The sequence below is a fragment of the Polistes dominula genome, unplaced genomic scaffold, assembly GCF_049000335.1.
Source record: "Polistes dominula isolate Pdom_NZ unplaced genomic scaffold, Pdom_raw_medaka contig_73, whole genome shotgun sequence".
Classification (NCBI taxonomy): domain Eukaryota; kingdom Metazoa; phylum Arthropoda; class Insecta; order Hymenoptera; family Vespidae; genus Polistes; species Polistes dominula.
In genome coordinates, this window is record NW_028300951.1 from 4801828 (window position 1) to 4815812 (window position 13985).

Genomic DNA, 13985 nt, shown 5'->3' on the forward strand with positions numbered 1-13985 from the left:
AAACCTGCTAAGGTTACATCGAGGAATGATCAAAAAAATTGAAAAGCTACATATTCGTTCTGATCATTTTCTAATCCAAAAATTTAATTGAATTTTTTTAATGGTATTATATTTAATATTACTATTATTTGTATTATGAAATACTATTATTATTTTATTTGCTAATTAAATGTATGTCACTTATGTTCAATAAAAAGTCATTAATTAACTTTCAAAATTACCTATTTTTTAATTTACTAGACATTACTCCATAAAAAGTATCAATAACACCTAGCAGTGTGAAGTGTTTAAAAAAAAAAAGCATTCTTTTCCTAAATCTGATTTTTCCTATTCAAAATTTGTTTGATAAACAATAATTCTCATTGTCATTAATGTTAATTAGTGATTTTTAACTGAACACAGAACATTTGCAAAATTGAATAATAAAATAAAGAAATAATCATGAAAATTAATTATAATTATTAAAATATTAACTAATATTATACTATTTTATTGTTTATGTAAAATGTTGATATTACATTAAAATAAAATGTATTTTATTTTGATGTATACAAATGTTACGTACTAGCGCATAAATCATACAAACTTTTATTTTACAAATTTCATTCGACATAGAATCACGCATACATGTACGTTTATCTATCTAGATAAGTCATACGAATGAATGTCCTTCGTAAGAAAAATGCGAAAGGATTATATCAAGACAGTTAGAGAAACGAGTTAGACAGAAGTAGGTGAAAAAGAGAGAGAGGGAGATATCAAAATTGAAGGGAGGAAAGGCTCGTGTAAAAGGATCGTTTTACAAATCTGTAGAAAAACGGGAAAGTAATGTTGCTGAAAATTAAGATATTCTCTCGAACAGTTCTCGATTCTTTTACGGTAAATGACTTGACGTAGATCAGCGTTCTTCTTACAGCCAATGTAATAAATTTATCCGACCACATATTCTTTCACTTTTTCTTTTCTATTTTTTTTTTTTTTTTTTTTTTTTTTAATACTATCCTTCTTTCCTTACTTCTTTTGATACTCTAAAAAATGATCAAAAAACACACGCCTGCATGCACGTTCGCTCTCAAAACACGCGAGAAAATAATGAATTAACTTTTTCGATGCTTCTTATCAAGACCATCAAATCAAAACGATCATATAATTATTAAACAATCATAAGTTAAATTCTTTCCTTTTTTACTTGATGATATATTAAAAAATCATAGGAAAGAAAAAAATTGTAATTGTTATTTCCATGTTCAGTTATTTTATCATCCAATTTTCAAAATTAACTAAGAAATTAAGTGTGAGATAGATTTGAATTATAAATTAAAATATAATAAAAATATTAGAAACAATATATATATATGTTATTATTAAAATGTAACATCCATTAATATTCATGAAATAATCAACTAAATCATATAATAACGTTATTTTCAGAAAACGAAACAAATGGCTTAGAATAATAAAAATAAAAAATAATCTTTATTTATTTGTAAAACAAACTAATTTGAAAATAGTTTAATATAATAGATGTTGGATCTCTTTTTTTCTTGAAAAGTTGAATGAGTCTTCTAATACTTGTGTCCGAGAATAGACGTGATCGGCCCACTCAGTCTACCGTATCAAAAAAGACTTTTCGTTGGAAATGACACCCTTGGGAAACGTTTCGTTGAAATGTTCTCTTCGACATCGTCTTTCTAACGAAACTCTTCTTCGAAGACTAACATATAAAGCTCGTTGTTCTCTTCATGCCGTCGGAATACTCTACCGGAATATAGTCGACATTAGGAAATTTAACATATACACAAACACACGAACATAAACCATACATTCTCTAAAATAATACACATACATATATTTGACCCTTTAATATATATCACATTAATTTTATAACCGTTATAAAAGAATATTTTATACTTAAATATATTATACCTATGAACTATGACCTTGTCATTTATGATTTTTATGCGAACTAGATAGATAAGAATCTCTCGGTCCTACATTTCTCCAAAATTCGGTGGAAAATCTACAAATACTGTATATAATACTTAATATAACTAAACATTTTTATCGTCGTTTTATCCTTGCCTTTGACATTAAATAAAAAAGAAAAATACATAAATAAAAAAAAAAATAGAGGGAAATGAAAGGACGTTGTTTGTCGTTATGAGAAGGCGTAATTTTAGAAGGTTGGACGCATTCACGTTTAGACGGTAAACTTAGTTTATAAACTGCAACACGATTAACTTGCTCTATCAACGCGACCAAAAAGCTTTTCACAAAAGCACGAAGACAGACTGGACGGAAGAACAAGGAATAACTTTTACATTTTAATACGCACTCAACGTATTTCCACTTCATCTTTTTCCTTCTTCTTCTTTTTATTCTTATTCTTATTCTTATAGTATGTTTCAGCGAGAAAAATTTTGATTTATATCATAGTATATTTTCTTTTCTTTGTTTAATCTTTCTTTCATGTATAACTTGAACGACAAAATTGTCCTATTGTTTTATAGTAAATTTGTAAACGAAAAATTTAGCTTTAAATCCAACTTTAGAGTCCCCAACTTATTTTAAAATCATAAAAACTAAGAAAATAATTATAATATACTTATTAATCAAAATTAATCGATAATGGTATTATATCTTTCAAATAATGAACTAAAGCAAAGTTTTGCTTGCAAATTTTTCAGATGAAACTGACGAAGAAGATCTTCGTCATAATATTCTTCGATATTTTTTAATCTCTGATGTTTAAGAGCTTCCTCTTTAGTCAAAAGTAAAGTATTCCAGGGTGACCATTCAACGTCATTACGAAAACGTAAGAGGCACAATCGATCGAGTATGTCGCACTCAGAAATAGGAGATTTTCCATGCCAGATAGTGTTCACTAGACGATAAACGACCTTGGGAGGTATCACGAAAGCAAATCCTGTGTTACAACGGTTTCTCGTCTCTAGACGCCTGACCTCCCTCAGCATTCGTCGATACGGCTCGTAGACGATCCTTGGTGTCCTCCCAGGACGTAAACTGATGCAGTAAACGCACGATGAGAACTGACGAAATCTTCCCAAATCTTTCGACAAATATTTAGTCTTAGGTAAAATTCTACCACAATTTTTACATATTCTCGATGCAATTCGATCCTCGTCTCGATCGCAATTCTTTTGATAATTTATCAAATAACTTTTGGCAAATAATAAAAAAGCAAGTTTAATTCGTTCCCTCAAACAATGAAGTTTGGAAACTTTGGTGTTACGTGACAGAAGATCGATTTCTTGATTAATTAAATAAATCAATTCATCGGAATAAATGCAAGTATGTGGTTCGGCTTCTTTTTTAATTTTCATCAAAAGTTTCATGCGTCTTATAATGGAGGAAGAGAATGATAATGAGGATGACTTGTTATCGTTGTCGTCGTCATAATCATCGTCATCAGCATTGTCATCCTTGGTTGAAAGCATTTGGTAAAGATTTTGAAATTGTCGTGACCTTAGAACGATCGGCGTGTCTACTAAGATCGATTCTCCTTGATTAATCCTCCAAAGGACAGGTTTGGAAAGCTCCTCAAGGAAGTAACATCTACGTCGTTCCTTCAACTTCAGCTTCACCGCACTCTTCATCGCGTCTATCTTACGAAGTAGTTCTACTTCTCTCGATAGGATGAGACTACAAACGGCGATCTTCGATGGGTGGAAAAGCTTACCGGTCACTCTCTCGATCTCTAAAATACGCCATTCCTCCAAAGCGTTGTAGAGCCGATCAAAATCGGATTTCGTTTCCGGGTGCAGAACGTCTAGTCTCGAGAGATCTATCCTTTCGAGTGGACGACTCGAGCTTTCGAGAAAACCGCTCCTTTCTTCAATGAAATTTTCCAAAAATCCGCCCTTATTCTTCCTTGCGCGATAAGCTCTATCAAATAATAACATTTTTTCTAATAAATAACTCTCTAGTATAACTGTCATTATTATTATTGGTTTGATCCGATAAATAATATTGGAATATTTATTCATTTTTATTTTTTAATATATTATAATTATAAATATTGAAATGAATTACCAAATTTATTCTCATCGTTATGATTTAAAATGATTACTCGATTAATTAAATTTTACCTGTAAAATCTCTGTATCTTGATTGCACTTGTTTCCAACAACAAATTCGTTGATCCCAGTAATTCGGTGGTCGTGTTAAATGTATTACGAACTCGAACGAATTTATCTTTTACGTCAGGAACATAGCTCGTTCGAACAGCTTTATCACGATACGTACAAGTGGAAACGTTGACAACATTAACTGTTTGTACGAAGGAATTACACTTATTATTAAAATCCCTTCCGTTTACAGATGTTTGTGTAAAAGCATTGTAGTATAATATTCCTGTAAGATTATCCCTCCAACCACCGAGAAATATTTTTTCTTTAGGACTTTCATCGATTATTTCAACTACCACTACCATTTTACTTAACAAATTGTTTGCCTTAAATAAACCTATAAAGAAAATATTATATTACATATAAATAAAAATATACAATATATATATATAATTATTGAAGCATTGAAAATATTCAAAGGATTATCGAATATATTTCAATCGTCGATAAGATAAAATGAAAATAAATTTATTTAGATATTGAGAAAACCTTCGCGACAGAATCTGCCATTAAAAATTACCAGAGAAATTACGGTTAATTCTACTCACTTTTCTACTCCTTCTAATCTCATTAGAAATATTGATCTGCACTTTTTATTGATGTTGAGAGAAAGTCTTCAATTAATTTATTTGAAATTTCAAAAAGATATTTATATTAAATTTGATTTATAAATTGTTTTGAACTTTTCGTACGTATAAAATATATTTGATAAACTAAACATGAAAATATAAATATATATTTAAATAATATTATAATCTAATCACAAGAACGCGGTAATAAAATCTAATTATGAAAGAAAAGTGAGACACGATTGAAAAAATTATTGGACCATCGGAAATATTCATATGTCTATATGAATATCTACATATATATATATCATATCCGTTCTATACAGATATATCGGTTGGTAGGTATATAGGGGACACAGTTGTTACAATATTTGCGCGGTGCCACGGTACGAAATTGGCGACAATATTGCAACAACCGCAACCAGTTTTCATGGCGTAGGTATCGACAACGTTGCTTGCTCTGTTCACTAGCCGATGTTCGAGGTTTATAATACATGTCCGTCGCAACGATGAAAATTTATCATCCGCGATGATAATGACACTCGTAGGCCATTTTTTCTCCTCTTCTATCTATCTGTCTGTCTCTTTTCTCTCTCTCTCTCTCTCTCTCTCTCTCTCTCTCTGGTTCCAAACCGAACGAAGATTTAAATGATAAATGCGAAAGATATTTACTACGATTGTCGAGAATGTGTATGTGTGTGTGAGAGAGAGAGAGAGAAAACCTATCGACACAAATCGTACCCGAGCTTTCAGATAATCCGATCGGGTTAATCTTTATGAACGAAACTCGACTAAAACTACAGTTTTTTATTATCAAAAAAAAAAAAGGAAATATAGATGCGTAATATTTATAAAATAAACAAGAAGTTGATTATATTTGAAAAATTCTTTTTACTTCAACATCATCCAAATTATTTACTCAAGATCGACAAAATTCTCGAACTTTCACAAATTTCAATCTCGTTCGATGACCATGTTCCTTCGTACATGAGTTTTGTCCTAAAATAAAAATACATACCTACATATATGTATATGTTACCGTGTAAAACCGAAATTGGAAAATGTGAAGATTCTTTTAACCAAGGTGGTCAAATGTCAACACATACTAAATATGTCGGTGAAAGATCAAATATTTGGGTTTATTCTGATACATTAATATTTCGAACATATACCAAACGACCGTGTGAATCTCCACATTCTCCAATTTCAGTTTTTTACGGTAATATATATATCTTTTAGAAGGAACTTTTTCCCAGAATAAGAAGTCAAACTCGAAAATGTTCTCATCCTCTCTCTCTCTCTCTCTCTCTCTCTCTCTCTCTCTTTCTTTCTTCCCCTCTTTTCTTTTTCTTTTTTGCTTTCTTTTTGTTCGTAAAAGAACACACGGAAAGATAACTACCAAGGCGACCTGTGGGATAACGATAATGCTTGCAATAAAGGAAATTACTATTCCACGGTTTAAGGTTCTGACGGCGAGCTGCAACTGAGAGAAGAACGTGTAGAAAGAAAAAAAAAGAGAAAGAGAGAGAGAGAGAGAGAGAATACTCGTTTTGCAATTTTAAGTAGTTCATATCTACCTCTTGCGAGGATTGCTCATCACATTCAGCTAGAAATTTTCCTCACGATCGAGACATTTAATTGTAAGTTAACGTTCTCCCGAAAAAAAAAAGAACAAAAAAAGAACTCGTATTATTTTAAACAATAAATTTTGTTATCACAGTTATTCGATTTATTTATTTATTTATCAGTCATTCTTGCCTATCAAAAACTTCAGAGTTAAAGCAAAGAATAAAAAACGTGTAACAACAAACATAAAACGTTATTGTACTTTTAAAAAGAAAATTATCATTTTAGTTTTCCTCAATAGCACTAATGTTGCATTATCATCATAAAATTGATTAAATTGATCAAATTAACGATAACTAATTGAATCAAATTTATCCTAGTCACGTTGTGTATGTATGTGTGTATATGTTAGTGATTATTCTATGCTTACATTTTTTTTGGTTTTTTTTTTTAATAGAATAGAAAAATAATATAAATGTTCTTCCTTTCCTCTTTTTTTTTTCTTTCTCGGCAATAAAGTCGAACTCTCGAAACCATTATCGCGAATGCACATTAATCGATCGCTATCGCCAGTAGGCGGTCATCGAAGCATTTCATTTTATGCACATATGTATGTACGTACATAGATATACATATATACATACATGACACAAACATCGGACGTGACTCTATCTGGACGTTGTCCATCCTTTTATCGACCATCTGAACGTACCAATAACGAAAACGATTGCTCCTATCGATACTTTCGCGCACGAGCGTTTAATAAATTCTAATGTTCTCGATTTACCTAGGAATCATTTTTTTTTCTTTCTACGATATGTAAAGAATGAGAAGAGAATATAAGAATAATACAACAACAACAACAACAACAACAAAAATAATAATAATAATATTGTATTAATGATGATGATTTTTTTATCGAGCAAAATGCAATAAATAACAGAAAACATCGAGTATTAAAAAAAATATCTTTTTCTCTCTTTTTCCTACAATCGACGAGTTTAGAAATTGTTTGTATCACCTAGAAACAAAGACAAGACTTCGACAAAGCTATTATCTTTTTCTCAAGATAAATACTAATTCTAATTAATGGAAATTTAGCTAATGATAAATATTCCTTGTATGGGTATATGACAAAGCAAGCCAAAAAAAGAGGAAAAGGAAATGTCACAAAGCGGAAGTGTAAAAAATAAACTACAAGAAAAACAAAAGGGAGAAAGAGAGAAAGTAAAAATATGTCTCCATTGTGAAAGTTTCGTACAATAACAACACACGTTGAACAACAACCAAAAACTGTGCTATGACTAGTCGCGGAACAATAATTATGAAAGATGTTAATTTCCGTAAGTTGAAGGAAGAGAAAGCAGAGAAGGAAGAAGAGAAGGAGGAGGAGGAGGAGAAGGAGGAAGAGAGGAATAGCATGGTATTCTCGAGATAGGTGAAACGAGCCGTTGACACTTGTATACAGATACTGCAGAAGCTAGGAACAGCAAGTCACAAACGAGTAACAAAAGCTACCCACGAGAATACTTTCTACACGATGCACGTACGACGTAACACTTTTCATATATTATGAATTACTATGCAAAGAAAATGGAGCCAAAAGATTGAGAAGGACGAAGAGTTGGAAAATGAAAAGAGAGATAGAGAGAGAAAGAGAAAGAGAGGTTGCTAAGATACAGCACGCAACGAAGAAATTTAAAAAAAAAAAAGACGAGTATACAAACGATAGACTATCAAACATTCTTGTTAAAATTTTGACCGAACTTATCGTATAATAATCGTTATTCGACTTATTGGAATTACCTTGGAAGAAGGAGGGGGGATCATCAAAGTTGGAAACTAAGAAGTAAAAAAAAAAAGGCCATGAAGACCAATTTGTAATAAATGTTTCGTAAAAAATATCAGGTTTATATTCCTTACTCATTAGATTTACACATTTCGCATCCATTTCATTTCCAAATTTGTTTCTATTCGTTAGTTTTATAAAATTCATTGACCAATATAAGCTTTCACACGAATAAAAAAAAAAAACTTTTAATAAGTCAAGTTTCGAGAGAATGACATGAGTGCATAATTATCAGGAGTAGGATAATTTATTCTATAATATTATTATAATATTATTTTGTACTTTCTTTCTAATTATTTATTTAATAACTATAAAAATGCGCGCCTGTAAGTATGCAACCCTCCAGACACACTTTGAAAATGTTGCTTGCAAGCGCTATCTATTGGGACGGAATTTTTTTCTGCCCGAAAGATAGACAACTCGTTATACATGCGTGTATAAACAGTTTGGACTGAAAAAAAATTCCGTCCCAATAGATGGCACTCGTAAGCAACATTTTCAAGTGTGTCTGGAGGGTTGCATATCTACAGACGTAATATTTTTATAAATAATGATATAAATTTAATTTTAATTTTGTAATTAGTTAATGCATATTTTTAGAAGAATATTTAGTATCTTATATGAAAAGTAAATATTTAAAAATTGAAATTAATCAATATTAGACATTTAATGATCGTCGTAAAAATAATAAAAGATTAGAAGGTTGTTCATAATTTTATTGGAAAACGATCCATGACTTAAAATCATGTGTATGTTTATGTAATGGTTATATATATGTTCTCCAACGCACCGCACAAAAAGGAGACCGAATAAATTAAATCTTAAATAAGTCTTAATAATTAAATCCTAGTGGAAAGGATTAATACAAAGATAAAGAACGATAACTATTGGAAGTATGCATATAGATATTTCTAGAATAACTAAAGACGATTTTCTTAAAAGTAAAGCTACAGGAAATGTTGTTCTTTCTTTTTTCGTATTGTGATAATTGAGTACGAGTGCATGAAAATATGTGTATGTTTATGTGTGTGTGTGTGTGTGTGTGTGTGTGTGTGTGTGTGTGTGTGTGTGTGTGTGTTTACATATATTTTATATTCAAGTAGACACTCTTAAAATATTCTCGTTAAAATTGAAACCAAACGTGTACTTACTCGATTCTCATTTAAAAATATCTCTCTTGCTCTCTCCGATCAGGTTTATAATTAAAGATTAAATAGATTTATTTTTAATTGATAACAAACGAATTCTTGATGATGGTAGGAATGTTCTTTCTTTCCTTCTTATTTGTTTTTGTTCCTCTTCCTCTTCTTTTCTTTTCTTTCGTCGAAAGAAATAACTTAGAGTATTTCTTTGAATGGTACACCTCTTTTATGAAGTAAGAACCGGCGTTAAATTCATTTACTTAACGATGCAAATGTACTACGAGTCAGAGTAATACTGAAGGTATCGAAGGATAAGTGGAAGAGAAGAAAGACGAACGAGTTCGAAACGTTTAAATTCTTAAATATCTATCGTTGCTAACAGCAACGCGTTTGGTCGATCGGTCAAATGAATTCATTGTCCTTTCTAGTTTCTGCATAGCAATTAAGAAGCTTTTAAATCCTAATGCGGTATCTGCAAAACGATACCAAAAGAAATTTCATTTCTTGAAATATGAAATACACGCCATATTTAAAATTATACATGAAAACAATTATGCATAAATGTAAAATGAACAAACAAGAAAAAATATATTAAATGTTTCTATCAATTATTATACCATAAAGGTATTTTACGAACTTGTAAAAAATCAAAAATATACATGTTATTTATTTAAAAAAAAGATCTGACATCGTGGTAGAATTAATTCGAAATGCTACCGAGAAAGCGACGATTTAATTTACGTATTTTCTTCCCGATTGAAAGTATCGATTAGCGAAGAAACAACCGCACACTTTTCCTAATAGAAGTTAAATCATCGTTGTTTGCGTAAAAGTGCTTTACTCTTATCTCCGATAATTTATCGAAGTAATTTAATTTCTTAGTATATACAAAATTGAGTTGAAGAGTTTCGAGCCTATTGTTTTTTACAAATTTAGAGACTACGTCAAAAAATAAATGTAAATTTGATCGAAAAAAAAAATTATTTCTGTATTAGACTTAAAAGTTTTCAACACAATCACATATAATTGGACTGAATTATAGAAAAATTGAACAATCCTAAATATGTGGCCAAAAAATTTAGTTAAAAACAATCACGGATTCCATCATTTTTTTGATTAAAAAAAATCCTCGACTCTTACGTTATATAAATAATTGGAACAAAACTGCAATTTTGTACGAGATATAAAAGAGAGATCTTCAAATTTATTTAAATAATATTATAACAAAACTATCAAGCAAATCTTGACTATTATTTGCAACGAGTTAAAACTCGTATCCTTCGAGATCTATCCCTTTGGTAAATGGCACGTAATCCTTTCTATCCTGTATCACGTAAAATCGAGAGGATTCTCTAAATCTTCTGTCGAAGTAGCTCAATCGTCTGAATTAAAGGATAATAAAGATAAAAAAAATTTCAAACGAAACCAGCGTGTGGGAGAATTGAAACATGGAATTTTAAGATAATAATAAATTACTTGAAATAATTTTTCGCTGTCAAATGTTTCAATAATATTTGATGTAACAAAGCTTTCGAATAGACTTTGGTTAAATCATTAATACGATAATGAATTTCTACTTCTTCTTCAGTTAAGAGAATGCAATTCCATGGTGACCATTCAACGTGATTATTATATCTGACCAATCTTAACAGGTGAATATCTAACTGTTTACTTATGATTGAATGACCATGCCAAATATTATTAACTAAATGATAAATGTCTCTTGGTTGCATCATAAATGCCAATGCCGAAAAACATCTCCTTCGTTTTTCTTCAGCTCTTAGGTGATTTAAAATAAAAATATATGGGTCGTAATTCACTTGACAGTAGCTTCGTTCCCTCAAAGTCGTGCAACCTTTAAAAAAACGATATTTAATTTGTTTTTAAATATCTTGAACCCTTTGCACTCTACCAAACACACACACATTACTCGTTTTCAATTATTGTAATAAAAATAAATATATATTAAAATAATACTCCTAATTTAATGAATAAATAATTTTTCTTTATCGAGTCGAACTAATTGGCACGCAATTAAAAATATGCATAGAGCAAAAAGTTAATATACCTACTATGTGTTAAATATATGGTGGGTGTGTGTGTGTGTGTGTGTGTGTGTGTGTGTGTGTGTGTGTGTGTGTTTAAGATTAAAAAATTAAAACTTCATTTACTAGCGCAAGTAGTTAATTTTTTCAATCCACTGTGAGGTGAAAATCTGTGATAAGGAAGTATCCTTCTACAGCTTCCACAAAATATCATTTTAATCTCCAAAGGTTCACGAAATTCTTCGCACTGAGGATCTTTTTTAAAACCCCTGTTGATATTTGTACAAGAACAAGTAGCAGAAACAGCTACGAATTTCAAATAATCACCTATATTAATTAAAATAATCATGATTAAAATATCATTAATTTTAGAATTATTTTATATCGGATTCTTACAAAGTATTCGTTTCCTTAAATATTCAAGAGATAAATTTTGAATGCCTCTTGACAATAACATAATCTCTTGGTCCAACAAATAAATCAAATCAAAAGCAGAAATACAAATATGAAATTGCAGTGATTTCTTTAACATTTTTAACAATTCTAATCGGTCATCCACAGTCATATTATTTTGATTTAACGAATCGTAAATACTCAAATATTGCCGTGCTTTTTGATTTTTCAACGTAATCATTTCTATGAGTTTAGATTTGTATCCGTGCCATTGTATAGATTTAGAATTGATCCTTAAAAATTTAACACGTTTCCTCGTTTTGTATTCCTCCCTTATACTTTGTTTGAATTTATCTAAAACGTTGAACATTTTCACAGTTTTTTCGAGAACAAAACAATTTTCAGCACGTTGTGTTGCTTTAAAATAACGTGCATTTATCTCTTTGGTACGATCACGTCTCCAACGTTCAATTAATTCATACAACATATCAAAATCTGTTCTGCTTCGTGGATTAATCTTTCGTAAAAGTTCTTGCTCGTATCTTTTTCTGCGAACACATTTTTGAATATATTTTGCTGTATTTGTTGTTAAAGAATATACTATGGTGTCTTAATATTTCTTTTTTAAATACAAGTAAGAAAGTTCAACTAATAAATAGTGTCTTTCCTTTATGATCAATTTTAATGAATTATTTTATTTCTTTCTTATCTAAATTATTTTCATATACCTGTACATAATGATTCTCTCTTCTTGATACCGTTTACATTCATTCATTATTTCCCTATATTTTCTAGCACATTTCTTTAAATATTTCAAAAGTCTATAAACTCGATAATTTTTTTGAATTATCCTCGCATTTCCATCGAGATCAAGACGCCATTTTATTTCATCGTATGTTACATAACACTTAGCAGTCATGTATTTATCCTTTGCATTTGATACATTACAATTTGTTCTACGCTAACACAATATTAGTCGCAATTAAAGGAAAAAAAGAAAACCAAATAAATACATAGATTACAAAGTTAACGTTAGGTATTTTAATTTACGTATGTCATCTAACCGCCACATCTGAGTAATTTTATTACGTGAAGATTGGGTTGTCCCATCTTTAGTTTCCACAGTTTGCACGCCGATACTACAGCAATCGTGCCAGGAAATATTTTTAGGTGGTGGTCCCGTTTGAGATGCTGCATTTAAATACTTGTCACCAGTGATTTTATTTCGCCATCCACCTAAATACGGTTTCACTATTTTCCGATCTTCAATTTCCGTTATAAAAACCATCCTCTCGTTATTTTATAGCACGATTATTATACGACCAAACTTTTCAATACCAATTGCACGTCCGTTTTTGTTACAACAGCAGCAGTGTTTTTTAAACATACGACGATAAGCTCATTAAAAAAGAAGATAAGCAAGATTGTCCATCCATTACAACGCTCATTCTTGGTATTTTACGGCTTATTAAAAAACAAAACGATTAATATAATATAATACAGATACCTTCAAATATATATATGAGAAAATAAAGCGCGCGTTTAAATATTTAAGCAAATTTTTTTATATGTATATGTTATAAATAAAGGTGACTTAAAAAATATTTTGCATTCTTCGAGCAGATCTTGTGTTATAACAAATAACGAGAAAATGTATATTATATATATATACATTTAAATTATTGATATTATATATAATATTTTAATTTACAGTTAATTTAAGATACAAAGTGTCCTGTAACTAGTAGTACAAGCAAGCAGGGAATTGTTTGAATTAATTGCTACATGAAAAACTAAGTCATATTGTAAAATAAAATGTTGTCATATAAAATCTTGTTTTCGACAAAAATTTGTCAATTATGCGTGAACTTGGTTCAATTTCAAATCATTGTCAGATTCTTATGCTTATTGAACGAGATTATTAATTTCTAAAGTTGCAAGCTCAGTCAAATGCACACGTAATCGATAAATTTTTAAACTTATTTTTCTCAAAAAGAAAGATTCAAGAATTACTTCCTGCCTGCTTATAATACCAGTAACAGGATACTTTGTAAATACGCAAAAAAGATTGATTCTGATGTTTACAGCGAAATACTTTTTTCTGTCCTTTTTAGCTACCTTTATTTTTTTAAATGAAATCTTTTTTTTCAGGACTTTCTCTCATCTATTTCCGCTATAAGCCATAATTAGATGTATCCTATTATTTAGTATGTATAATTAACATTATCGCACTATCTACATTATTACTATTGATTCTACATGATAATATTTAC

The 13985-nt window shown here is 30.0% G+C and overlaps 2 protein-coding genes across 3 annotated transcripts; both read right to left on the reverse strand.

Moving 5' to 3' along the window:
- Positions 1–553: 553 nt before the first annotated feature.
- Positions 554–9382, reverse strand: LOC107063846 (IQ motif and ubiquitin-like domain-containing protein). The gene is made up of 3 exons (XM_089172330.1): positions 9284–9382; positions 4110–4485; positions 554–3906 (listed from the first exon to the last, which is right to left on the reverse strand). The coding sequence occupies exons 2-3, from the start codon at positions 4451–4453 to the stop codon at positions 2619–2621; spliced, it is 1632 nt and encodes a 543-aa protein (XP_089028456.1). The 5' UTR covers positions 4454–4485; positions 9284–9382; the 3' UTR covers positions 554–2618.
- LOC107063995 (IQ motif and ubiquitin-like domain-containing protein) lies at positions 8174–13003 on the reverse strand. Of its 2 annotated transcripts, XM_015316227.2 has the most exons (6): positions 12777–13003; positions 12441–12668; positions 11716–12260; positions 11446–11646; positions 10751–11129; positions 8174–10656 (listed from the first exon to the last, which is right to left on the reverse strand). In XM_015316227.2, exons 1-6 carry the CDS (start codon positions 12998–13000, stop codon positions 10539–10541), a joined length of 1695 nt encoding a protein of 564 aa, XP_015171713.2. In that variant the 5' UTR covers positions 13001–13003; the 3' UTR covers positions 8174–10538. The 2 variants fall into 2 exon arrangements, with proteins under 2 accessions (XP_015171713.2, XP_089028457.1); XM_089172331.1 differs by having other exon boundaries at positions 11446–11625; positions 12441–12783.
- Positions 13004–13985: the final 982 nt, after the last annotated feature.

Coding starts and splice junctions, on each gene's coding strand:
- LOC107063846 (XM_089172330.1), bottom strand. CDS start 4,453: ATGGTAGTGGTAGTTGAAATAATCGATGAAAGTCCTAAAGAAAAAATA. Junction 3,907..4,109: donor AAGATACAGAGATTTTACAG/GTAAAATTTAAT, acceptor ATTATTTGATAG/AGCTTATCGCGCAAGGAAGA.
- LOC107063995 (XM_015316227.2), bottom strand. CDS start 13,000: ATGGTTTTTATAACGGAAATTGAAGATCGGAAAATAGTGAAACCGTAT. Junction 12,669..12,776: donor AAAATTACTCAGATGTGGCG/GTTAGATGACAT, acceptor GTGTTAGCGTAG/AACAAATTGTAATGTATCAA. Junction 10,657..10,750: donor ACAGCGAAAAATTATTTCAA/GTAATTTATTAT, acceptor CCTTTAATTCAG/ACGATTGAGCTACTTCGACA.